Genomic DNA, 26,717 nt, shown 5'->3' on the forward strand with positions numbered 1-26,717 from the left:
TCAAAAGTGCTGCTCCAAGTGATTTGACATTTTTTCAAAAATAAGATAAAAGTTTACGTGCTTCAGAATGATGTCTCTAAGAAGTATGCACTTTATATTTTATTCATTTTGATAGCTCATGTTATGATGCATTTGATAGATGCTGAAAGACACTGTCAGTTTTAAAGATACAGCCAATAAACTTTTGTTAGTGATGAAAATGTGCCCTGTAATGATCAGATGCCTCTGTCTATGCAAAGAGATTGCATCAACCTTATGACATCTTTTGTTTTCAAACATTTTTGTTGCACTGTTTTGACCAGTGTTACATAACATGCCAGAAAAGCAATATTTGTCAAAAAAAAAAATGGGAAGAGAGCAAAAAAGTAAAATTAAAATATAAAGTTTAGCAGCTGAGAAGCACAGATTCTTTGAGATGATAATCCTTAAAGAAAACAGGTAAAAGATGGTAATGGTCTCTTTTCTTATTAAACTTTGTTCTGAAAGTTGCAAACATAAGCCCATCTATATGTGTATTTATATATAGTTCCAGCATCTAGATACTGAAAGTAACATCAGTTAGGACTCCAGTAGTTTTCTAGCTAGGCAGAAAGAGAACCTTAATCCCAGCTAGCCAAATTTGGGATTAAACCACTGCCTGTAGTAGAGAGCATCCATTAATACCAGCTGAAGATAAAACACATAGCACTTCTGAAGGTTTCAACATTATCCTTCAGAATAAAATACACAGAAGAAGATTTTTTTTTTTTTTCCCTCCTAATGTAACAGATTTCAAGGGCAGTGTGGAAATACAATGCGTTGAAAATATGAATTAATCAGTAATGCTATCTAAATTAACATTCCTCGCGAAAAACCTCAATGAGATAAATTGTTCAGTGAGCTAAAAAAAAAGTTAAATGCAATTACCAGGTGGGAAAGTTTAAACAGATGCATTAGTCTCTGGCATCCTTCAACCAGTTTGATTGGGGGATTACAAGGTGAGAGCAAGACAACATGAAAGTATTGTGCATGTACTGAGGTGCAGTACAAGCAAGACTGCAGTGTCGAGATAAGAGACTACTAAAATCCTGCGAAGCAGTCCTTCTGGTTTTGCTGTATTTGCACTAACTGATTCAGCAGTCAGAGCACAGAAGGATTTTTCTTTGTCTTGAGAAGGACCAATAGTTCTGAAATTTCATAAGAGTAATACTGTGATTTTTACTGAAGTAGGAACCTCCTCACTGCTGCGTGTTGAGCTTTTGCAGGCAGTGAGAATATGGGCAATGGTTGCTGTAGTTCTTTCACAGAATAATATAAAGTAGTTGTTTACAGGCATATTTTAAAACTGAGAAGAGATCTGAGTGTTTTGTATCTGTAAACATGTTTGCAGCTCTGCCAGAACGTATCCACATGTGCAATGTCTCACTAACATCTCCTTTCCACATTCATTCCATATCATGGATATCTTCTTTGCCCTCCCCTTCCTACCAAATGTCACAAGACATTTGCTGTGTTTCATTCCACACGACAGAAAGACAATACCAGATTTTGAGATATTTGGCTGGGAATATCATTTAATTACCTTTAACAGTCATTTCATTGAGTAAATTTTCCCTACTGTAGTATTCGATTTTTAAGACCTTTTCTAGGTGTCTCACCCTCAAAGAAAAAATTAGGACCAACCCAATGGAAAGTCGCTGCCACATGCATAAGAATTATTGCATTTTTTTTTTTCTTGAGACAGTGGAGAGTGTACCATGGCGAATTTATGTTCTGTCACTGTGTGCAGTCAAGAAGCATCTCATTTTGGTTTTGAGATGAACTATCTATGAATCTCTTGAGTTTAAGGCGGGCAGTCATGGGAACCTTGTCCTTTGCAAAGACTTCCACTTAGAAAATTCCCTGCCAGAAGGCCTGCGTTGGTGCAGTCCTTCTACAATAGGAGTGACCTCACTGAGCTCCACTCGGAACCCTCCGTAGGCAAATGCCATTTCTGAATGACCTAAGGTTTGGTCTCCCTACTAATGCCTCTGTACTAAGCTTTCTCCTAGGAAATTAATGAATTGCCTGTTTTGCATTTAGCTATATTAATTAACAATATACTGTGATGGAACCCTGTTATATGTAAGGAGATCACCACTTTTCTTTCAGTTTTGTTCAGATGTCTTTTTTGCAGTGATTTATACTTCTAGTTTATTTACACTCTGAAATAAAGTGTGGGAAACAGTACACATGAAATTATCTCAGTTCTAAAAGCTGAAGTGTTTATAGTTGGTAAGACTAAGTGTACTGTATAATTAAAACAATTATTTCATCAAAAGATGCTTTCTTAAATTGTTTTTCAATTAGTGCCATTGAAAAAGTTCTATTATCTTACATGTATTTAATTTCTGTATTGGTCTCTCCAAAGCACATTTTTTGTAGAAGGCAAAACAGTGTAACATCTATAATTAAGGTTTAAACAATTAGGGGTATACATGATCAGATTGGGACTGAAGCACAGGAGAATATACTGTGGTGGATAACTCTATTTCAGGTTATGAACATATGGGTATGCTTATAATGTTTTCCAGTTTCAGTGATATTGTATCACTGTATATTCCCAAAGAGCTGAAAAAAGAACTTCCCACTCCTGACACGTACCCTACAGGTGCTTACTGAATAGCTCCATTACATTGTAGCAGTAATGGATCCATTGTTAGGGGTAGGTTTATAATACTGATTTCCCTTTAGATTTTAGAAAGAGCTTTACATCCTTGTCTTGCATCTCTGGTCTAGAAACTCCAGGTATTAGCCTCAATTTGTGAAAGAGATTCACAGAGAGAGTGTTTTTGTGTGCACAGTTGCATCAAGGCTGATGGAAAATTGGTTTGAAGCAAAAGCCTGCTATGTTTGAGGGTTGTTCTGCAGTTCTCATTTTAAGTGTCCTGAAACTTGTGGGCAAATCATCTCTTTCTACAAATATTTTTGTGGAAGACAACTGTAGGGAAGGAAAAAAATCATGTGTATCTCCTAGAAGATATGTAGGATATGTAGTTCTAGGGATATGTAGTTCTACCATTGACAGGATGGGTCTCTGTGAGGTCTTAATCAAGAAGCATGTGTAGAAGTTTAAGCATTGACATGATGATAAGCATTTGTGTATGTATCTCCAGGAATCGATTAACAATATGCGGAATATTTCTTAAATCAACAAGAAAGAAGTCCAGCAGATAGTAAATCCATCCAGACTTTGTCCTTTCATTCAGCAATGGACACGCACTTCAATTTTTGATCTGGTGGGTTGGGGGCAGTCTGTTATTCTTGGACAGCAGCAGTTCCCCTCAAAGCTCCCTCTTCATGTACAGGGTTTTTACATTTCTAGCATGGAGTACAGGGGCTATTTTTTAGCAGCAGAACACTTGATAAGGATAAGGTGTATCTGAAGGTGTACAGTCTTTATTATTTTTATTTTTTTCTTTCAAATGAGAATTGCAACTCCTTTTTGATATTGTTTGAAGCACATATGCTTTTGTCCATAATTCCTGAATCTTTCTGTAGTCAGTACATTTTCTGCTTCCTTTTGCCCTGTCTTTTGTTCATACTTAAGCTTTAACTCTTGGATTTGGCTCTATTAAGGAACAACGTTCATCGGGTCTCATTACATACAGCTTGTAGCACATCACTAGGAGTATTAGAAAACATAGCTGCAGAGTGAACACACAGCCAAGTTTCTCCAAAGGTTTTGTGACTCAAATACAAGTAGATGGTGATCTGAAAATACATCGTATTGACAGCTTAATTTCACATGGGATTTGTGTTGATTGCAGACTGACAAACCCAAAATGTGTTGGTAGCCTGATGATTTCAATTTCATTTTTCTCATCTAGAACCTTATTTCATGGTTTTGCTTTCATTTGCTAAGACAGTGTAGAAATCCATATTTTCAGGTAATTTGTTTCACCCCGAAATTGCTGAAATATCTTTCCTGAGTTCTTCAGCTTCTGATTTAGACAGAACAAATTGTGAGTAAACTATTAGTGAAATATGTTCAGTTGGAATAACAATATATAGGTGTACAAGTACTTTTATATATATATGTGTGTATTTATATATGTAAAACTGATTTTTAACAAGGCACTTCAGCTTTTTCTTTAATTGCTACCACCTATGTATGTGCTTTTTCTCCCAGTGTTTTTCTGGGATGGTTGTTCTTCTGATGGTTTACCTCCAAGTCTGTTGACCATTCAGAGTATCTGCTTGATTCCTTCTTTTCAGAGTTTAAGATGTGAATTGACTTACATACTCTGATGTTTTGTTCAACAAAGTTCCTTTAATTTATCTCATTTAGGTTTCTTGAGTTTATGCTTTAAACCTGGATGTTAGATCTTTCTTGCTGAAAGGGTGAAAGAGCTCTTTTAGCTCATGATTGTTCCCTTCCTTAGAACTTCCAAAATGTAATCAAATAGTTTCCCCTTACCTGACGTGTGAATTGAAGAGACTTTCTGAAGCTACTGCTTTGGTTTTGTTATATCGCTTATTATTGTTCCAGATGTGCTATAGTGGCAAAACACCTAATAAGAAAACAATATTTAAATATAACTTATTTAAAAAATACTTCTTTTTTTTTTTCCCTGTGGATGTCATCTTCACCACTTCTGTTGTGTCTGCCTCTGTCATTGCCACATCTTGCTGTAAATGGCAACATCAAAGAGCATGGGACCTGTTGGGGTGCCTTGTAAAAGAAATGTTCCAAAACAATTCTGTGTCAGCTAATTTTACACATACTTATATTCAGTTTTCCTTGCTTTAATCTCTTTTATAGTAGTTCCATGTAATCAAACAGTTTCAAATAATCTGTGAATATTATTTTAGATGTGTCACTAATTTGATCGCTCACGCTTCATTCTTAAAGCTTCTATCAAAAGGCAGTTCAGCCCACCTACATTCTCGATTCCTCTTTGGACATGCCTCTCTGCTGATTTTTCGAATCTGATGTGATACTTTCCAGATTTGGATGTCTCAGCTAAGTGCCTGAAGGCAGATTGGATGAATTTGAGACCTTTGTTCCCATTACAAAGACCCAATCTACCTTGATCTGATGGATTTCTCGAATTTAAGCAGTCTTTTCCTCCACATGTAATGTACCTCTCTCAATCTTCACTTCTTAATGTTCTTTCTCTTTCACACTTCATCTCTGCAATTTCTCTCATTTCAGTATATTCCCCAGTTGCCCCATGCTCAGCTTAGCTCCATCACTGCCCCTTCCTTCCCTGCACTATTAGCTTCATCTGTCCTTGCCCTATCTTTCGTGCTATTGCCCATTTCATATCTCTTCCCTTGAATGTTTCATTTATCCATTTGGGATAAAGAATATGCTTCCTGTGTTTGTAAAGCACTGTACAAATTGATATATATGGACGTATTTTCATAATTATCACATTGCAGTTTCAAATAATACTCTGCCTAATTCTGCTATTGTGCTGGTGAGTTTAGACAAGATGGTTGTTTCTGTTTAACTAGTGCTGTAGAGCAGTATGCTGGTCAGAAAGGTTTGTACTATAATTGAGTAACAAATTATTATTTTCTTCTCATATGTTCAGTGAACTGGTTTTGCAGATCTTTCAGCTCAATTCATTATGATCAAATACAGAAGCATTTGTTTCAATAAGATTTTAATCTCTAGGACTATCTTTTGCATCAGTGACTTTTCATTGTTAATTGCTTTCTTGTCCCCCATTAAGGTGTTCTTGCAACTGCTTCATCCAAACTAAGCTCCTTGTCTGCACACAAAATTTGAAAAGACTCTTTCCTACTTTTTAGGTAATATATAACCATTGTTGCCTTCTTAATCCAGCAGTGTGGTTTTGGCATATTTTTCTCCTTTGATGCTAACAAAAACCGTACAGAATCACCTCTCAATGGAATTTTAGAAATGTCCTGAATCCCCATCACATACATCAGAACATTAACAGTTATTATTTCATAACACCAATTGAGAACACCAGGACACCTCTCTGTGCTGGATGTTTCTGAGTGAATTACCATTAATATTAATGATTTTAAAGGATATGCACTGGCTGGAACACACCCCTAATGTCTCATAGCCATCCTACTGAGAATGATTTTTATTACCACTTCTCCTGAACCTGTTGCTACTTTAGACCCCATAAAGGGTATAGGAAAGAAAGACCAAACAACAATTTGAAATATGCCCCTAATTTTACATGTTGAAATAACAAAATTAGGAGAAAAGTTTAAGTGGTTCTTTCCCTTTTCAAAAATCAATCGGTTGTGAATTTGTTATTTTAACACAGCTGACAGAGAACATACAGAAGGAATTCAGTAATGAAAAACATTTGGGGGGTTTGACAGGTCTTGGCTGAAATGAAGTCCTCCGAGACCAGCTTTTGGAGGCAGAGGTGAAAGTAGAAATTGGTTTACGTGAAGATCTCTGTATATCGAATCTAAATTTTCAAGGGAAACTGCCTGCCAGTGTCAGGGCTTATTTTTGACACATCCAGCCTGAAATCTATCAAAATCTGGAAACTTCCTGACTTCTCACTGTAACTTCTGTGCGTGTGATTTTCAGAAACTTTGTTTGCACAGGTCCTAAAAGTTTCCCGAAATATTGTGCTAATCTTTCAGTCTATTCAAAACTACAAATCTCTTTGTTTATCTACATTTTCTATGTTTAACTCCAAGCATTAACTATATTTAGCTAAAACTCATTCAGATATTAAAATTAACTATACAAGTAATTGAATTTTGCAGCTTATTAATTTATTAGTTTTCACAATAATTTAGTCTGGTTCTCTGGAAGAAGTTGATTAATATAGTCTTATTACGCTATAGATCTGTGCAGCATTTGTATTGACAGTATTTAATGTAAAATAATGGGGTTCTTTTTTACTTGTGTTACAACTGCAAGCCATTGTAGGAGTGAGGTAGATTTTGTTCTTTCTTGTACATCTAATATATTAGATGTAAATATTTTAATATACCTATTTACGATGGTCTGCTCAGTAGTAGCTGTGTAGCAAGATGTTAGAAGTATGACTTGAAGCCTCTGAACTGCACAGTAACTGAGAGCTGATAGCAATTTGCAGAAATTTTATTGCTTAGTAGGTTATTGTATAATAGTCTAGCTACATTTTCATGTTTGACCTGACTTTAAAAGTCTGTGGGTGAAGAGGGTCTGTGACTATTTTTCCTATTGACATGAAAACTTCAGCACAGTGGAAAGTTGTTTAGATTGTAAACTCTTTGGTGCCGTGCTCACATATTACACTGAAAATGGTAGGAGCTGTATTCCTTACTGGGGCTGACAGAAGTTACAGGGGGATATCTAAGTAGCAGTAATAGCAATTGCACTGAAAAGGAAAATGAAAACCCGTCACACTGTTTTGCGGAGCCATTCTATCCATGCATGCTGTAATATATAACATACATAGACTACAGTTATGTGTAATTTTAAATATTAAGTGCATCAGCTAGCAATTGAAACCTGTGTGATAAAATTGGCTGTGTTCTAGGAATTTTTCACCAGCATTCAGAGCATACACAGAATTATATCATTACAAAATCATCGTTTTTGGGGGTCATGCTTATATATGTTTGGAAATCAGATTACTAGTTATATATTTATTCACACGTGCAGTGTTTACTGTCTAAAAAACTTCAGCCATGTGTACTTAGGGCATCGAAGAAGAAGTCAAGCCCTAAAGCTCTCAAAGCTGAGTCACTTTAGATGGCACAGTGATGCATCCTGAATTGTGCAAACCAGAAGATACTGCCTGCATTTGAAAATGTTGGCAACCAAGTATATTAACTCTCTGTGATCACCGCAATGCTCTGTGCCAGCTTCTGAAAACATAAAATGTAGGAAAAATATTAAAAGACCCATAACCTCCTATTAGACATTGCAACTGCTGGAGTGTTCAGCAGAAGTTAAAGGTGGATAAAACGTAAAAGGTATGATCCATAGCAAGGAGCAGAGGATGAGCTGCATTCAAGACAAATAGATTCTTCATGAAAATGCTGTCACATTTGGTTTTCATATTAAAATTCAAATCAAGTGTTTAATATGTCTCATAGACATCATCTCTTTCTGTAATTCTGGGACTGGAGCAGTTTTGCCCTTAGTCATTTGGGGGTTGCTTTTCCATCCTCTTTATCACATTGTGCTTCTGCAATATTCCCACCAGTTATCCTAAGAACTCTGAAAATGGAATGTTTTTTCCCCTGTCCTAGAAAATAAAGTATCATGAATGAGACCGTCAAATAGAACTGGGAAGGAGAGGAAAAAAACAACCGACCACCCCAAAATGCTTATTAACTCCTTGATGTAAACACTGCTATTTTTGAGGATTTAATGAAACCTCTCAGAAAACATTAGCATGAATATATAGAATGCACAGCCAGTGTCAAACCTTTTCTTTCCTAAACAAAAGAAAACATTCTGGTAGCACAAGGGACAGAAAACAATGCCTATTCACAAATGAAACCTTTCATGGTTTAATATTGTTGTTTTGTCCCCTGCGATCATAGAATGATAAATATTGTACCTTCATTTGTCAGTACCATAAAGACTTTCATATGTGGAATAAATTCTCATTCATTATACTTGATTTGGGTTTTTTTCCAGATTCCTTTTTCCAAGCTACCTCAGTATATGTCGTACCTGTTATATCATGCCAGCTTTCTTGTTGCTGTTCCAAAGCTCCACGAAAATCTGTAATGCTACCAGTTTAATTTCTGATTATTAATAATTTTTATTTGCATTTCAATGCTTTCAGAGGTCTCACTGTGGCTTGAGACCTCATTACACAAAGAGGTGTACAAACATGTGCATAATATAGCTTGCAAACACTGGAACTGTACGTGCCATGCAACTGTCCATTGAGTGGCTCTCTGGGAAGCCCTCAGGGAAAGCGTGTTTGGTCTGTTACTTTTTTCCCGAAAGGAGGGTAAAAAGGACAACCCCTTGGACGGACAGCCGTATGGAGGGGACAGCACTATCCTCTAGATACTTTCTTTGCTATTTCCTTTTGAAAAGATGCTGTGAGGCATCAACGCCTGTGAAATTTATGCACAACACAATAGTCATCCCAGGTGAGATTCCTGTAGCTCCATCCTCATCCAACTAGCCAACAGCAATCTGTTATGGTTATTTGCATAGCATTGTAATCTTTCAGTAACTCAGAGCACATCTTGATTTCAAAATGTTTCACCAAAAGTAATTGTCTTTTGCAAATAATCTCAGTATTCTAAATAGACTTACATTATTTTCAGTGGGGAATACAAAATGTTAAGCATATTATGTTTTAAGAGCTGTCCTGGCTTTGGTGTGATACCAAACCATCTCTTACTGGATGATGGCATTAGAAAACATAGTCATTGCACTAAACCTGGGCAAACTAGCTAATCAATATATTAGCATGCATTAGTCAGTAATTTAATGCCATTTTTTCTCCTCGGACACATCCCTTATCTTCATATTTAAACCAGTATGGAAAGGCTGGTACACATTGATTTTGTAAACGAAAGCTCTAACATATGACTTGAAAGAGCTAGTGTTTTGGGGGGGAAAGAGTGTAAAAAATCAACTTGTTTAGGTGAGGCCTTCAATTTTGGGTGCCAGGGTTCTCCTGCTAAGCTTTAGGTCTCTTTACAGGCTCATATATGGTTAAGCATTTGTTTCCTAAAAATGTCATCATTTTCTGGACCTAATATAATTGCTTGTATGGACCAGAAGAGGTACTTCCCTCCCCTTGAAATCCATCTCAGTGGATGTGGAGAGCACTTTAACCACACTGTTGCAGTCTCTGTGGACTGTCAGCATCTTCATGGGCATCTCACACTGGTACAAAGGATAGCTGTATCCTTGAGGATACAAAGGATCCCTGAGGCCATCCCAGTAGGAAAAACACATTTCCATCCCCTTTGCAGCATGAGCAATGAAAGTACAGTTAAACACATCAAACATGAAAAGTTGCATAAAGAAATGTGCACTAGTTAGCACATGGCTTTTAAAATCCTGAACGTAAATATTGTTCTTAAAGCACATGTGGGACTCAAATAATGAAATAAGGCTGGCTGTATTCAGATTATTCACCATCTACTTCATCGCTGTGAAAGAAATAATTAGATCATAATTCAAATGTGACCAGTTATTTTTATCTCTCATTGTAAATGGTGGATGTATGTATTTTTCTTGGAAAAGAATTGCCCACTACAGTGAGAAGTCAGAAGGACAAATAATGTAACTGCTTATTAAGATGTATGCAGCTTTTAAAGCCTGCCATGCCAGCACCTCTTCACACTAGTACAATTCAATGAGATGAAAGAATGTGGAAGGGAATTAGAGTAGTCTTAGTAACTAACATCAGATCCACAAAGAGAATTCCTGATTATTGGAAGTCCACATAGAGAAAAATAATTACTTTGTAAAGGCAGCTTAATAGTGTGGTGACTTAAGCTCAATAGAACATGAAGAAGCAAAAATAAGAATGGAAAATGGAGGGCTGTTTAGAAGGAAAGCAATGAAAAATAGTGTAGAAAAAGCTAGGAATCCTGTATATTCCAGTGTTATATTGAATGCTTGTCCAGACAAGACCGAACAAATAGAAGTCAACTCACAACATCACATATATGGACACAGGCCTTACGGAGGTTCAGTGAAGTCCCTCTTGTTTCTAATGCTTCCCCTGTTGGGGGATAATATCTTCCATTTCTGAACATCACATATTGTCAAATCCCATTCTCACAACACTGTTTGGGGTTTTTTTCCTCTCACCTTTTAAGATAGAGGCCAGAAAATGTGGTTAGAACGCACCTTCCACCTGTTAGAAACAAGGTGCAAATATTGGTAGAAATAAGGTGCTAATTAGTTTGCCACTGATTGCCCACTATTTCCATTCTTTGCTCCCAAGCTTGCAGAATGCTTTTGATGAACTATTCCTAAGCAGGAACCATGCTTTTCATTATCATCTTCTTTTCTATTCTTTATGAATATCAATGTTTGCTTATGGCTGCTCCAGAGTCTCAGTTGTATGATGTCTAATGGTATTGCTTTAAAATTTTATGTTTTATCTTTATAACATAGGGTAATTATTTATAGTTGCAAATCATAATGTAGCAGCATTATAGGAAACAGAATGCTGGATTGCATTGCAAACGAAAGAGCAGATTCAGGGTTTATTATATTATTATATTACAGAAGGCACTTCAGAGGCTAAGGAAGAAAGCAACTCAAATTGTAGCAGTTCTCAGAAGCTGGGATAGTACAAAACAGGTTTCATTCATAACACAGTCTTGTATCATCATCACTCTATGTATAGCCATTAAAATATAATTGAAATATAGAAAATCAGGAAATGAGAGAACTGAAGCTAAGTTTTTCACATGTGATCAAAAAGCATATGGGGAAAAAATAGAGGGGAAAAAGGTCAGCAGTTAAACAGAAAATAGAAGACTCAACATAATTTCTGCTTTTAGAAAACAGATGGGAGATTTAGCAGAATTGCAGTGAGGGAATTCTAATGTCCTGCTAAAGGTTTATTTCTCCATCACACAGTAAAAGCTTTTTGAAAATACGTAAATGAAAACTAGCTTCTAATCACATCCTGGAAATACAGAGCCAGCATGGCGCTTTATACAACACGTCAGTTTGTAATGAAAGCTTTGTGAAGAACGGGGCACAGAGTTGCTCTGAATTTTGCCTGTTATCTCGAAGAATCATCCTGACGTTGGAAAACTCCAAGCAGCATGTATCTCTTGCCACATCTCCCTGGTTTCATTTCTGCCATTTCTTAATGCCATGACTTCAGATGAGGAAGGGCTTCTGTAGTAACTCTTCATTATCTGAAGGTTTATTTTCACTGGGTACATCTTCTGGGACTGACATTGCTGGGAAAAAGACTTTATCAGAACTTCTGGACTGTATCTTTCACTTGGTTTCTACTTTTGATTTTAACATCCATTTATTAGAGTTAGTCCCATTCTTCACTGCATAAAAAGTTTGTGTACCCATCAGGCTGAGATTTATGCCAAATCTGATCCCAAGAGAGGAATATTTCACAGGTCCTGTATCTCTTGTGGATATTGTTCCTAAAAGGAGAAACACTGAACCTGAATTTGGAGTGTCGGAAGGGTCTCTCATGTTTTCCCAGTTACATCCTCTAGATGCAAATGGTCATCTAGAAGAATGTTTTAAATGGCAAAAGTTATAGCTTGGTAATCTTTGTACCAGAATGATTCTTTCTTTTTTTTTTTTTAATTTGGATTAATAAATGAGACAATGAGAGCTACTTGTTGGAGTGTGAGTACACACAGAGCTAGGTAATAAGCTGTTACTATCCATCGGCAGTTTTCTAGTTTTTCGTCTCCAAACTAGGAAACATGCATAGAGCATATAATACATTTCCAGTGCTATGCAGTCACAGTATTACTATCTCACACTTACAGGCATTTGCTCTACCTGCATATGTCACAAAAACAGAAATGGTGCTGTTATTATAAACTTACTGATATTTATCAATATTGGCTGTTCAGGACCAAGTGTATGTACTCAATTATGAGCATGCAGTGTTTAAAATGGAACCCTATTTCCATACATTTTGACACTAACCAGGTCTAAGTGTGTCACTTTGCCTGTTAAAGTCATAATATAATGCTTCAGTGACATATAGATGATACAGGAAAGAATAAATGAGTAGCTGTATAGCTTGCCTATATATACTGGATTGGAATTATTTGCATTCAGTGCTGACTAGGATTCTGGTAGGGTCATTTGTATAAATCTTTGGGGGTTTTAAAATGTATTTTATGGCTTGAGCTTTTCAGCCTTTTACCAAACTTTTCTGCTAGAATTAATAAAAATCAATACTCTGTATAAGCTGATGATAGCTTTGCTAATGGAGCCACCCTGATACTGACAGCAGAGCATTTGTGTCTTTTTTTTCTTATTCTAGGGTATTAATAGGTACTGAAACCACAAATACCCACGTATTAGAGATGCTGAGGACCATGAAGTTGTCACTTTAGCAATATTTCAAAATATGGTTCAAAATTCTGAGCCTGTTTCTGTCCTGTTGGCTTAATTCTGTGTTACACTCCCAAGATCGTTTGTTTTGTCAGGGTGACTGCTGGCTGTGTAACTGGGGATGTACTGAATGTCTAATTGTGGAAATCAGTAGAATACTGAAAAACTGGCATTGTTATTTGGCCAGAACCAAATTACAAGCCAAACAGTGGTTAGAGTGATGATATACTGAAGCAGTATGTTGGAAATGGAAAACAAGTCCAGTACTTCATCGACCTTGTAAGTGAGAATGGATTAAGGGAAAGCACTGCAGATATCATGCCTACTTCTGATTAAGCTGTAATCCTATTGAATTTCTGGTGAATTATAAACATTTGTTTATATGAGCATATTCATCACTCTCTGGTTTAAATAAGATTTTTGACAGTGGAATAAAAAACAGCACCTGCAAAATAATGGTGCAAGAGTGAGAAACAGCATTTTTGGAGGATTATTGCTCTAATCTTCTTCCTTAACAGTAAATGATAATGTAAGTAGTGTTATTTTATCTCCCATGGGGGCAGAATTGGCCTCTCTAGGGTCCTTAAACCTATTGTATTCAAGGTGATGTGTTTTGTCTTGAAGAGGAGAGTAGTAAAGCTTCAAATCTGACAGTATACATTATCACCCAGGTGGAACACTAGGGAGGTATTCACAAAAAACTAATTTAACCTGTTGAGGTGATTAACCCCATATATGCTCTACAGAGGTAAAGAAATCTGTTTCAAATCATCCCCTGCAAGTAAGGCCCCTCTGGAGGGAAGCAAACCTCAGTGAATACCTCTGCCTGTTCTCCTTCTAACTGTTCTGATTGCTCAGTTGTGTTCAAACCTTCTCCTTGTTTTCCATATACTCATGCACATCTATGCACAAACACGTGCAGATATCTTGATTGCTTAATTACATGAAATGATAGTTCAGCCCTGTATTAATGGGGGGTCAATCACACTCTTTTTATACAAATTATAAATCTCTCTCATAGGTGTTCTTCCTACTCATGGTGTTTAGTAAGGCTGTTTTCATCACAGTGGATAGAGTCCAACAGCATGAATAGATTTGAGTAAAAAGCTTTAAGAATATTTTTCACAGTTTTCTTATCTTCATGTTTCTCTGACTGGCGTTCATGATCCCAATAAAAGGGCATTGCTGAAGACAGAGACAAAGAGCAAAATAACACTGTACAAGTAACCTCAAGCATACTGGTCTGGAGGAGGCTTTTGCAATCCAAATGTGTCTAATTACTATCGAGAGGTTCATAAACTAACTCCAACTGGGTCACAGCTGTGATACTGACTTATAAACAAAACCAATTAAAATTTTGTTTGTATCAAATCAGGTATTGCTAAAAGTAAGTGACAATAGCACTTCTTCAGTACTCCGAGTAGCTTTTTTTCTCTTCTGCAGAAACAGGTTTACAAGACCAAATTAGATTCTGGCATGATTAATGCATCTCACCAAATTCTTGCAGAGTAGCAAATTAGTTTATAGTGATTTTCTTGAAAACAAATTAAACGGCTGCACAACATCACAAGAATAAAGATGGTTTTCATAACATATGGATAAATGAATCAATGGGAAGGAGATGTAATCAAACTAAAAATGTAATCCAAATGTTTCAAATATTACTGTCCATTATGGAAACCTGTGTAATTACTTGCATTTTAGCACATGATGTGCAATATGCAGTGGGGGATCATCAAGGGATTAATCTGTGCAAAGTCAGTACATACTCTTAAGATTATTCACAGAATCAAAGTGGTTGAAACTGGCAGGGACCTCTGGAAATCATCTGGTCCAACCCCCCGGTCAAGCAGAGCCACTTAGACCCAGTTGGACAGGACTGTCTGGAGGTGGCTTTTGAATATCTTCAAGGATGAGACTCCAAGCCTCTTTGGGCAACCTGTGCCAGTGCTCAGTCTCATAGTATTTCTTTTTAGGTGTTTTTAATGGCCATCAGTTAAAAAAAACCAGCACTCTTGTTTTGCTAGTACCTTAAAATAACATTTTGTGAATAGCTGGTGATTTGTCATTCATGTACTTGATTGATAGCTTTCAGAAAATGTTATGTATCCTATAAATGCAAAATTGCACACAAAAATCTGCCATCATTTTGTACAAAGTAAGCCATATTGAGCAAGATAATGGAACAGTCAGGGGCATTCTCAGTTTTCTGTAAATACGAGTTGTGGTTCAGGGTCCAAAATTTACAATAATGGAATAAAATAATGATCTAACATTAGATCAGTTGTATGTAACTACTGCCATGATAAAGTTTCTTAGATAAAAACATCAAGATGCTTTAATTCTGTTAGCTCTGCTATTCTGTGAGAAGAGTATATTTCCTGACTAAATGTGATGACTGTTTTATTAATTGAAATCTAGTGCTGATAAGCATTGCAGCCTTAGGAGCTATTACTAAACCAGTCTAACTGTAACTATTTCCCAAGCTTATTGTAATATATAAGTGAGTCAATAAGAGGTTTTGAGAAGAAAGTTCTATCTTCAGACTCAGCAGTCAACTACAATTCCTTTTTTTTTTTTATTATTATTTTGGTGGTTTTTTTAGTCTTTGAAATAAGTCATATTCTTAATATCACCAGATAAATCCATGACAAGCTTTACCAGGGAGCCCCAAGGAACAGAGTCCAAGAAACAGATAATAAACCTAGTAACATTATTTAACCATCATAGCTTAAGGTGTGCTTTACTCTTCAAATTTAAAGATTTTTTTTTTTTCTAAGCAATCTCTGTCAGAGATCTTAGGAGAGTATCTGTTGTTCAATTTCTTCCTTTATTTGTAGAGAAAGCATGCATTTGACCCTCATGGAAGTCTGTATTCCATACACCTGGGTTTGGGTTACCTTTCACCAACAGGTTAGGTTACAGACCACTTTTATGTAGTTTATTTTGCATTCCCACAACTTTTTCCATTTCCTCAAATTGGTTTGGATTCCACTGCTTGTGCTTGATGTCCCTCTGCTCTTGCCCAAAGATTCTTTGACTGTCATTCCCTTGCTTCCTCACCACCAGCATAGTCTTCACCATAGTCTTCAGTCATTCAGCATAGTCTTGCTGAATTCTTTTCCACAGCCTCTCCAGAACACCTGCATTGGGAAACAAAAGCCCTTCCCTGGGATCCTTGCAGCTTGCTTCTGAATTATTGACATAGTGAACAATTAATGTCTTAACCATGTTTATTTCAAATCTTTTTCTTGACTATTTTTTTCTTTGTCACAGAAATAACGTTTTAGTACCTTCACATACTCCATTTTTCTATTGCCTCAAATGTCATTATTATTCATCTTCAAGATCTGCCATGACTTACCATTCGCTGCCTATCATCTCATACACTGTTTCAGATGAGGGGTTCTTATCCGGTCTAAACTTCCTGTGTTGAAGTTTTAACCCGTTGCCCCTTGTCCTATCACTATAGTGCTTAATGAAGAGTCCCTCCCCACAATCATTATAGGCCCCCTTCAGATACTGGAAGGCTGCTATGAGGTCTCCACACAGTTTTCTATTCTCCAGGCTGAACAGCCTCTCCCAGTTTAGGTCAGCCATTATCTCAGTCTTCCTCTCTCATTTGTTAAGTGCATTTCTACGTCCATCTGCGCTGCCTTCCCTTGACAGGATGCACAGGTTGGACTGGTGCACAGGTCTGATGATACAGTCCAGCTAAATGCAATAATCTCATATTAGCTCCTTTTAAAAGTGATCAACGAAGGAGCAGCTGAGGGAACTGGGGTTTAGTCTAGTGAAGAGGAGGGAGACCTTTCCACTCTCTGCAACTGCTTGAAAGGGGGCTGTAGTGTGATGGAGTCGGTCTCTTCTCCCAAGCAACAAGAGCTAGAACAAGAGGAAACAGCCTCAAGCTGTGCCAGGGGAGGTTTAGACTGGATATTAGGAAAAATGTCTTCACTCAGAGGGTTGTGTCAAGCATTGGAACAGACTGCCCAGGGAAGTAATGGAGTTGCCATCCCTGGAGGTATTTAAAAGACTTGTAGATATGATACATAGGGCCATGGTTTAATGGTGGCCTTGGCAGTTAACAGTTGGACTTGATGATCTTACGAGCCTTTTCCAACCTAAACAAGTCTATGATTTTTGTCTTCCAGAAGGGCTTGAGTTGAGGGTGGGAGAAAAAAAGCTTCAGTTAATCAACAGTAGCTTGCACCAGTTCCACTGCCATTGTGTTCACACCTCGTCGATTGGTCCCCCCATCAGTACTGTGTTTACCCTGTGGAACAGATAAGAGCATTCCCAAAGTGCATAGTCAACCCCTGCCTGTCCATAGCCAGAGAGACCAAACACCTCAGGCTGCCTCTTAGCCACCAGCAGGCTGAGAGTTTAAAGGCACCAGATGTTGTGCAGAGCTAGATTACAGACTAAACTACAGATGTCTCGCACTGAAAGAGGAGAAATTGCCTGACCATATACAAAAAAAATCACTACCAACCCCTTAAAGCACAAGTCTTTCACACAAATATGTGGGGCCATGTCCTTTTCAAAATGAGGAAAATTGGAAAAGGCTGAACATTTCATAAAAGATCCTTTATTGTATAGTCTGCATTTCCCACAAACTGGCGGCAAGTAATTTATAAGTCTATTCTGGAAGTAAGAGTTTCTTAGCCCCTTGTAGATGACTGTTATTACTAAATACCAAGGGTATAATACAAAGGAGCATGACATCTCCTCTCCACTAGTGTGTGGGTATTTAATTCCACACTATCATTAGTTCATTATTGTTATGGTTTAAGCTCTGTCTCATATTTTACTTATTTAATTAAGTTATATGCATAAGGAAAGGAAAACATGCCTCCTGGACTCTTGGCTTTCTTCCCATCTAGCAAAAATTAACACCGAAAAAAAATGATGGGGTTACTTGCCCAAAGTAATTTCCTAGTTAGTTTAGCTTCTTTAATATATCTTTTGCTTAGCAAGAGCGGTGTCCACTTAAAATACACATTTATGCGCCAAACAGGAAGAGAAACCCATAAAAAGAATTTGTGCTTTTGAGGTGCTCTCAACCTTGTCCTTTTTAAAAAAATCTAATTCAAATAAAAAAGCATTCAGTATGACAGGTTATGAAGATGCTTATTCTTCTTGGCTGTTCCTTATGATGGGTTTTCTCTGCGACTAAGTCTGTGATCTCTGGATATTGTCTAGGCACACCTGCCAGATCAGGACCCTCAGACACAAGTGAAGGATTTGCTATTTTCTGACTTTGAAATGAACTCAGCTCTGTTGAGAGATGGAGTGGTTCCTCTAGTCTTGTACAGTCCTGAACTTCAGATGACTCTTAACTTTTCTCCTGGAAAGTAAGCACTTTGGCATCAGGTTGTCCTGGGTTCAGCAGTAGCAGTCATTTTTCTCCTTCTTAGTAGCTAGTGCAGTGCTATGTTTTCATTTTTTGGCCTGGGAAGAGAGCTGATAACGCTGATGTTTTTAGTTGCTGCTCAAATGTTTGGTCTGGCCAAGGACTTTGTGAGCCTCATGCTCTGCTAGGGAGGAGGGGAAGCTGGCAGGAAGCAGAGACAGGACACCTGACCCAAACTGACCAAAGAGGTATTCCATACCACAGCACGTCATGCCCAGGATGAAACGCAGAGTTACCCGGAAGGGCGAGGGACTGCAGGGTTGGACAAGGTATCGGTCAGTGCTCGGTTGGGGGGAGTGGGGCGAGTTATCTGTTGGCTGGTGCTGAGGTGTTGTATTCTCTTCCCTTGTTATTTCCTTTCACATTATTACTATTGGTGGTAGCAGTAGTGATTTGTGTTATACCTTAGTTACTAAACTGTTCTTATCTCAGCCCGTGGGAGTTGCATTCTTTTCAATTCTCCTCTCCGTCCCTCCAGGAGCAGGGGGAGGGCAAGAAAGGGGGGGGGGGAGTGAGTGAATGAGGTTTGTGGTTGGGTTTAAACCATGACACAGGTTTGTACATGGATAGGAGGTGGTTTTGTGGATCAAGCTCTTGAATCCCAAATTTTGTCTGGTTCCATTTTTACATGTCTTTTGAATATCAAATCACAGATCTGTAGCATTCACGCGTGAGGCACAAACAGTATTCTTTTCAGTCATGGAAACTAATCATGAGTTAGTCCACTTGGAGAAAATTTTGTTGAGAAAAAAGGGAAAATACAGGAAGTACCAGACTCTTGAAAATTTTACCAAACAATTAAACTGAATAGTAATATTCCTATCACAATATCTCATCAGCACCTACCTGTTAACAACCTTCTTGAAAGTTATGTTCCGGCACCATTATAGGTGCTATAGCTGACGTATATATCTTCTATGAAGAGTAAGTGTATGCAGTCCTGGTGTGCATCCGTAGAGGTTATGGTGAATGTGATCTGCTTCATCAAATTAAGAAATAGATAATACAAAACTGCATTATTAACAAGGTGGGTTTGTATATAAATGTAATTTATATGCACATAATATGCATTTGGTATTTACAAAACAATTCTTTATAGACTTGAAATAATGATAAATGACGGAACTCGTTAAAATTTCTTGTGTAATAACTGGCAGTTTTATTGATGAGCATGAAATTGTCTTTGCTGGCTTTCGTGTGTGCTATGGTCATCTTCATGAGGCACTAGAGTCTGTAATTCTCATCACTTTGTATGACTTCAGACTGCTTTAGATCCATTTGTGCAGATCTTCATGGTCATTGCATCTTCTGCAAGGGAAAGTCTTCAAATAACAGACCCTTTATGAGAAAAGGCCTCTGTCCATTATTAGGTGAGCATGTACAGTAACACATCTTTAAAGAATCCACAAATGGAAGTAACACAAAGACTGCTGGCTGCTGAAGGGTGAAGCTATTACTTTAATAGCATAGTATTTACTCAGTCTTTTCTGTTTAAGCCTCTTGGCATGGCAGCTGTCATTTTATTTTCGTCACTTAAGGTCACCTTAAGCAATGTCTATAATTTTGGTTAAAATGTCAGCCAAATCTAATTGATCCACCTGAGTTGTAGTTATTTTATTGTCTCCAGCTTTCTGAATGTTCTGATTCTGCATAACAATGAAAACACGTGGAATTTAATCAAATGAAGATATCTATCAAATGTTATCTGTGAATAATACAAATTTAAATTGAAAAAACAACCCACAATTCCAGGTACCCACCTAACCATTCATCTGAGGTCATTCTGTTTAATTCACTTTTAACAACGGGATAGTAAGAACTCAATGCATTTCTCATTAAAATGAACAATAGATGAGGGGAAAAAAAGTTTTAAATATGCATGCCAGCATGTAAGACTAACTTTTTCAATGTAAGTTTTTTTCTACTCTGAAAGATAGTGTAGCCTTACATCAGTTCAAATGTAGTTGTATACAATCAGAGAAAAAATGTTTAAACATCCCAGCATGGGTATTTCCATTTAAATCTGATTACAGTGAAATAAAACTGTAGCTATTAAAGGTTTAGAAGAACTACAAATACAAGCAGTAAAAGAAGACAGTTAGTAAATGAGGTAGTAAAACATTTCAGCAGGGCAAACACTTTATTGCACTCAGCCTTCTTGCAGCAGACTGTGCTATTCACTACAGACCCGTGCACTGTTCCCTGAACTGCACTTAAACCTGCAATTAACCTTTCACGCCTAATGAAGCTGTTTTGCTGCAAAATTAAAATATATAGTACTGCCTGTTTTTACAGAGACTGGGAGGAGAGCATCTCAAAATGAATGACTTTTTCAGATGCTTTTGTTTGAATGCAGAATTAAAGTGCTGTTTGTATATAAATTGGGAATGCACTTTTCAAGGCAATCTCGTTTGATGTGCTGTATTTTATTCCTCTCCTTATTAATTGTTCTGCATTATTGTAAAAAAAGAAGAAAAAGGACAAAAAATTCACACCCCAGTAATTTTATGATTAGACACTTACTTCCTGAGAATAAACTATTGCCATTTAACTTCCATTAGGAAAGACAATAGTTCTACTAAAGATAACCAAGTTCATATTGCTTTCTCTGGTATTTTTCTCATTGTGGATGCAATTATCTTCCACAAATATATACTTTCCACATATGTTTTTGACTGGGCTCACTTCTTAATGATCTTCTCATACATATCCTTAAAACAAGCTAGAGGTTGTTTTAGCTGTATAGAACTAGGCCAGGTTATTTCTATAACATTCAGTAGAAAAACAAACTAAACTTAAAAATAAGTCTGGTTCTGCAACTAGGCTTGAATTTCCAGAAATTAGTCCATTAGAGGTGACTCATTGATTCTCCATGTGGGATGCTTACTGATTGCACTGTTCCTTTCTGCCACTTTACGCAAGATTCAGAAGCAAATCAGAGACCATGTACTGGCTTGGAAAATACCGGTTTGGATGGTAGATAGGATATTTAAATGGCAGAATTTGGGGAAGGCAGTTAAATGCAGTAACTTACGAACTGAGGTAGCAGATACAGAGAACTATGCAATTTATAGTTCCAACTTTAATAACTATAAATGTATTCACATTTGTTGTGTATATATGAAACCTGTAAAATAAAAGGAATGTTTTGGGTTTTTTTTACTTTTAAAGAATACTTTAGCCACAGCATTGTTATCAAATCTTCTGTTTTATTTTGATGTAAATTCTGCTTGCTCTCAGTGTCTGTGCATCAGCTTGACTTGGTAAATGAAATTCCTTTAGACCACCAGTCTGAAATAATGAATTGTTAGCCTGGTTAATTGTATTGCTTTGATAACAAGGAACTATGCTGGCCATAGAGAATATAATAAATTAATTTCATCAGATGATTCATGTGACATTTTGAAAAATGATCTTTTGTAGTGACTTGATTTTAGTGGAATTCCAAGAGTATGCCAGTATATCCCAGTATGCAGCATTAGATTTGAAGGAAATCATTCTTCCTTTTTGTTAATTGCTACGTGAAATGAGGTTAGCATCATACATCAAAGTATATATTAAATATCTCATAAAAAATATAAAATCTGTTTCCCTAATAACATTCGTTCCATTTAGCCCACTCCCTAAGCCTAGCTGTTAAAGACAGCATCACATGTAAATAACCATCAAAATGTTATTTAGCTTTTATCCCTGAATTTGCTAATACCAGATACTGATACTTTAAAGGTGCATCAAAGATTTCACAAGTTCAATTTCTCAAAGTCCAATTTAAGGCGTCACTAGCTTATGGCAGGCAATATATGTGTATGTGAGAAGAATGACTTAATTAATCTTGGCTCTTACATATCCTGGAATGTAGCAATGATAATTGTACTTAGCATTTTACGGTATAGTGCCGTGCCTTTTCAAAAAGCTGTATCACATTAATTACTTCTTGTAACATTTTCATGAAGTAAGAAAGGTAGTGTTACAGTGTGCAATAGCATAAATTTTTGTCAGGATACTGGAAACATGAACCAAATCTGACAGTATATCTTACACCCTGTAGAAACTCTTCTAAATGAAAAATATTCTTCACAGAGTTTCTTAGATAAATGTTATAATGAGGGAATGCATGAAAACCATTGCAATATGAGCTTCTCTAATAGATAAACTGAGTTTGATATTAGCCTGGGGTGAAAAATAGAGATTCCCTGTTCATCATGGTGGAAAGTATATTCAAAGGTTTCCTTTTGTACTGGTTTTGGTTAGAGATTGAGACATATGGGACAAAACAGAGAACTAGCACCATCTTTACCTATATTACAGGTTTATATAGATGTGATTTTTCAGTCATAAGCATCATAGTTTTATTGCAACCATGGTGCAATAGAAAATATGACTGATGCGAATACTCCTAATCCATTTTATTGTGATACCACCTGTGTGAATTTAGAAATTCAGATCTACTATGTATTAAGTGTGTTGTCAATCACAGCATTTCAGCAGAAGTCAGTAATTTCTAGCAAGTGTGCAGTAACAAGAAAATAGAAGAGTAAATTCTTAAACTACTCATTTACTAAGCCCTCTGTAATACCCTGTTAAGATTATAAAAGGTTTTGAAATATCAACAACTTAGAGTCTTACCAAGAAGAGTTTTGGTGAGTTGACAACATTTAGAATTTATTGAGGTCAACACCATGATGGTTCACTGTCTGTTTACAAAACCAAATGCATTCTGGACAGATATTTTCATATCTTTGTGTTCATGGTAAATACAAACCTCTGATTATTCCCAAATTAGGGAGGCACATGCATTGCAAAAGGAAATATTCAAGGATACAATTTTGTCTTAACTGTGGTCTCCATTTCTCTTTTATGTTCAATTTTACAGTTTCAGCCATTTCTAAAGGCAATGCACAAACATTTAATAAGGGAAAATCCATGTCAGAGAGCTGCTGCTGGTCCACATAACCAAGAAAACAGTGATAAAGAGAGGTGATGCGAAGATCACACAACAAATCAATGAGGCTTAAACGGAACTCAGTTCTCCTGATTTCCAGTATAGTGTCTTAAGTGCACTTTTTTTATTTTTGTCTTCCCCATTTCTTCACTGTTACCAGGTAGCACTTTAGAAACATGTTCTCTAACTCCAAAGTACAAAATATTTGGCACGAAAGGAACCATCGCACTGCTGTAGAACTCTTCTCAGGAAAGCTGGGCATTAAATTTTGGTTTTGCTTTATTTCTCTTACAGGTCTTGCAATCGCAAGTGCACTGATAGACATTTCACAACAGAAGCCTGCGGACTGTAAAGATAAGAGTTCAGGAGTCAGAAATCGAAAACATCATCTTTCAACACGTCAAGGAACTTGTGTCTGAAATTCAAAAACTACACTTGTATATTCTGTAATGTTTTCTTTTTAAATGGCTTCCATTGAAAGCTATACTACAGCCTCAGTTTTTATGGAGGCAAATCTATGAATGAACACGAGGTACTGTGCTCTGCTATAGTCACATAGCCTGCTATACCCCAAAGCAGAACAAACTTACGGTAGGTATATTTGATGAGCTTTATTAAAAAGAGTGGATCAACAAAGTATGAAATAAGATACCTAGCATTCTTAATCCTGAACATATTAGAGCAGGGAAATATTCTTGAACTTAACTAGGAAAACTGTACATTGTTTTGTAATGTAGAAGGAAATTGTATAACTGAAAATCAAGCAAATTCCGGAAAACTATAGGACTTTTTTGTATAGCTTAATGTAACAACGAGAATTGTACACTTCTTTCCTTGTAATCAGCATTAAGATTTCTTTCCAGCAAGCAGGAACTAAAGAGGATCATTTGGATTTAGACATTCTTTTATTGTTGCCTGAAATAGGTTGGCAGCTTTTGAATTTAGCATAGGTATAACCCCAGAATACCACATGTGATATATGAAAGTTAATTCCATAATAAAAACTTTATTTGAGCATTTCATTATTATTTTTCTTTACCTTGCAAAAGCCTCAGAAACATAATCTGGGCTTCAGTAGAGTGATAGGTGGGATTTCATGTACTTAACAGTCTATTCTGCATGATCTGTTTTACGAAGAGCACATGTGAGTCCTTCGTGCCAGTTAACTGATTAACAAAATTAATTCAGCATGGAAAAGCTTCTTCTGCAATAAAGTTTGTTTCATTTTCCAAGGAAGTCTCCAAGATTGCAAATCTAATGAGAGGTTAACTTGCTGTTATTCTACCTGCTACCGTTTCAAGATTGAAATTCAGTAGTTTCTATATATTGCCCTGACCTCCAAGCAGACGAAATGAATCCCCATTAGCACTTTGACCCTTGTTTTTGTAGTAAAGTAAGGGTACTCCTTTTCTCCCAGCTGCAGAATTTCATTCTCACTTTCACACCAGTTAAGGAATTACCCTGCATAACAAAAGTTAAATAAAAAAACATTTAGAAAACCAAGCTGCTTCCAATAGTGGTTCTCAGATTCGACATCCAGTATGGAACCTCACATAGTCAGTACTCAGCAACAAAAAGCAGATGAGAGTTCCCTTTCTATAGGACATTAATCTTTGGGGGCTCAGTCACCACAACAGGTAACCTAGCAAACAGCTTTAATTGCCCTCAGTCTTTTTAGTTATTCAAAATCAATGAATATACAAAGAAGTAAGAGAATGCTAAGGGGTAGGTAGCAGATGTGTCATATTTTCATTTATGCATTACATAGTTAACAGCAGTGTCATATGAAACTAGTAGTTTTGTACAAGCTTGTTGAAAATCTAGTTTCTCAACTCCAAATTTGCCACCATACTAGTACAGGAGAGTGGTACGGAGGTATAAATGCCTCATGTAATGATAGACTTTTGGTAAATATGAAAGACATAAAAAGATAATTGATGTTTACTACTATATCTGTATTTTTCATGTTCTTTTTATTTCAGGAAGATGATGACATTTTACTGTTTATAGTTGACTACATAGTTACTTGCATGCCATGGTGGTGCAGTAGCGGTAATAAAGACCTTTTGTGAGTTGTGTTAATTTCGTAACGCCATTCATACATAGAAGTACTCAGCTTAATTTGGATGAGGACTAAATGTAAAAATAATTATAAAAAGGAACGATTGTACAGTATGTATTTATATCTTATACAGGAATATTATGTTGCATCTAACCATGTCTGCTCTATTGTTTTGATAAATTATGCACTTCTGAATTATGGTATAATTATTTCTTATGCTGGCATGATTGTTTCAGTATTTTCATATCTTAAAATAAGATTACTATTCTAAAATAATGCCATCACAATCTCATGACTTTTTTTGCCTTTTCCAACCTCAATCTCTCATATTTTAAAACTTTAAAAATTCCTTCTAAAGCTTCTGTTGGGACCTTTCAATCAGTGCTACTTAGCATAGTGAAAAAATGGTCTTTCGAAAACAACCCTATCTGTCAGTTTTAAAGTTGGTCTGTTCAAATGAATATAAATCAATGGAATTGGTTTAGATGATGCATACACTAATGAAAAGGAAAGAACCACTTGTCTGGAATATATTCTAAACTCTGTATTATCCTCAACCTAAACATTTCACATAAGAAATACACAGTGTGTGTTTTGTGAATGTACTGGAAACCCCATACACAGAAAGACCATGTAGTCTTGTAGAACACATTTGACTATACACATTCATAAAGGATTACATTCCTCTGTATCTCAGCCAGAGTTTGACAAATACTTGAAAAGCAGGTGTGAATTTGAAAGGGATTAAAATATTTTATTGCAACACTGAAGAAGGGCAAATAGCTATCAGCCATTTTATTGTGTTAACGGTTAAAAATGTTATTTTATTGTAAAGAAAAACATGCTTGTCATGGGTTCATTCAGCATTTTCATTCACTCTGAGAATGTTTTTTTTTCTAAAGTACTTTTATTTTCCCAGGGTCCCTGATTGCATGTAAATTAGTAAAGTCATATAATAATAAAATAACAAAAACCCCAAAAATACTTACGTAATGGCCACAGTGAAATACCGGAAGCTTTTCAGCACATCTCAAACCAAAGCTTCAGAATAACTGTTACAGCTTTCTATTTGAAAGGAATAAAAACAGCATAATATCTCTGATGACTACATTTTGTTAGTTGTTGGCAAGTGAAAACTTTTTAATAATGACCACTTTACAGCAGATGAGATGTTTTATCAACTGTCACATCAACTGCTTCATGAAAAAGCCTTTTTTTTAATATAAAAACCTGTTCTCCAATTTAACTTTTGAACTCTTTCTTGGAGTCGAAAAATGTTGAATGGCCTGTTTTA

The 26,717-nt window shown here is 36.5% G+C and overlaps 1 protein-coding gene across 3 annotated transcripts in view; it reads left to right on the forward strand.

Annotated features, from left to right (window-relative positions):
- Nucleotides 1-25,443, forward strand: part of ATRNL1 (attractin like 1) — a 543,705-nt gene extending 518,262 nt beyond the window's left edge. For all 3 annotated transcript variants that reach the window (XM_065672331.1, XM_065672333.1, XM_065672332.1), the window contains one exon: nt 23,656-25,443. In XM_065672331.1, coding sequence (XP_065528403.1) covers nt 23,656-23,780 — 125 coding nt within the window. In that variant the 3' untranslated portion in view covers nt 23,781-25,443. The remainder of the gene's footprint in view (nt 1-23,655) is intronic.
- The last annotated feature ends 1,274 nt before the right edge of the window (nt 25,444-26,717 follow it).

The sequence above is a fragment of the Lathamus discolor genome, chromosome 3 (genome assembly GCF_037157495.1).
Source record: "Lathamus discolor isolate bLatDis1 chromosome 3, bLatDis1.hap1, whole genome shotgun sequence".
Taxonomy (NCBI): Eukaryota; Metazoa; Chordata; class Aves; order Psittaciformes; family Psittacidae; genus Lathamus; species Lathamus discolor.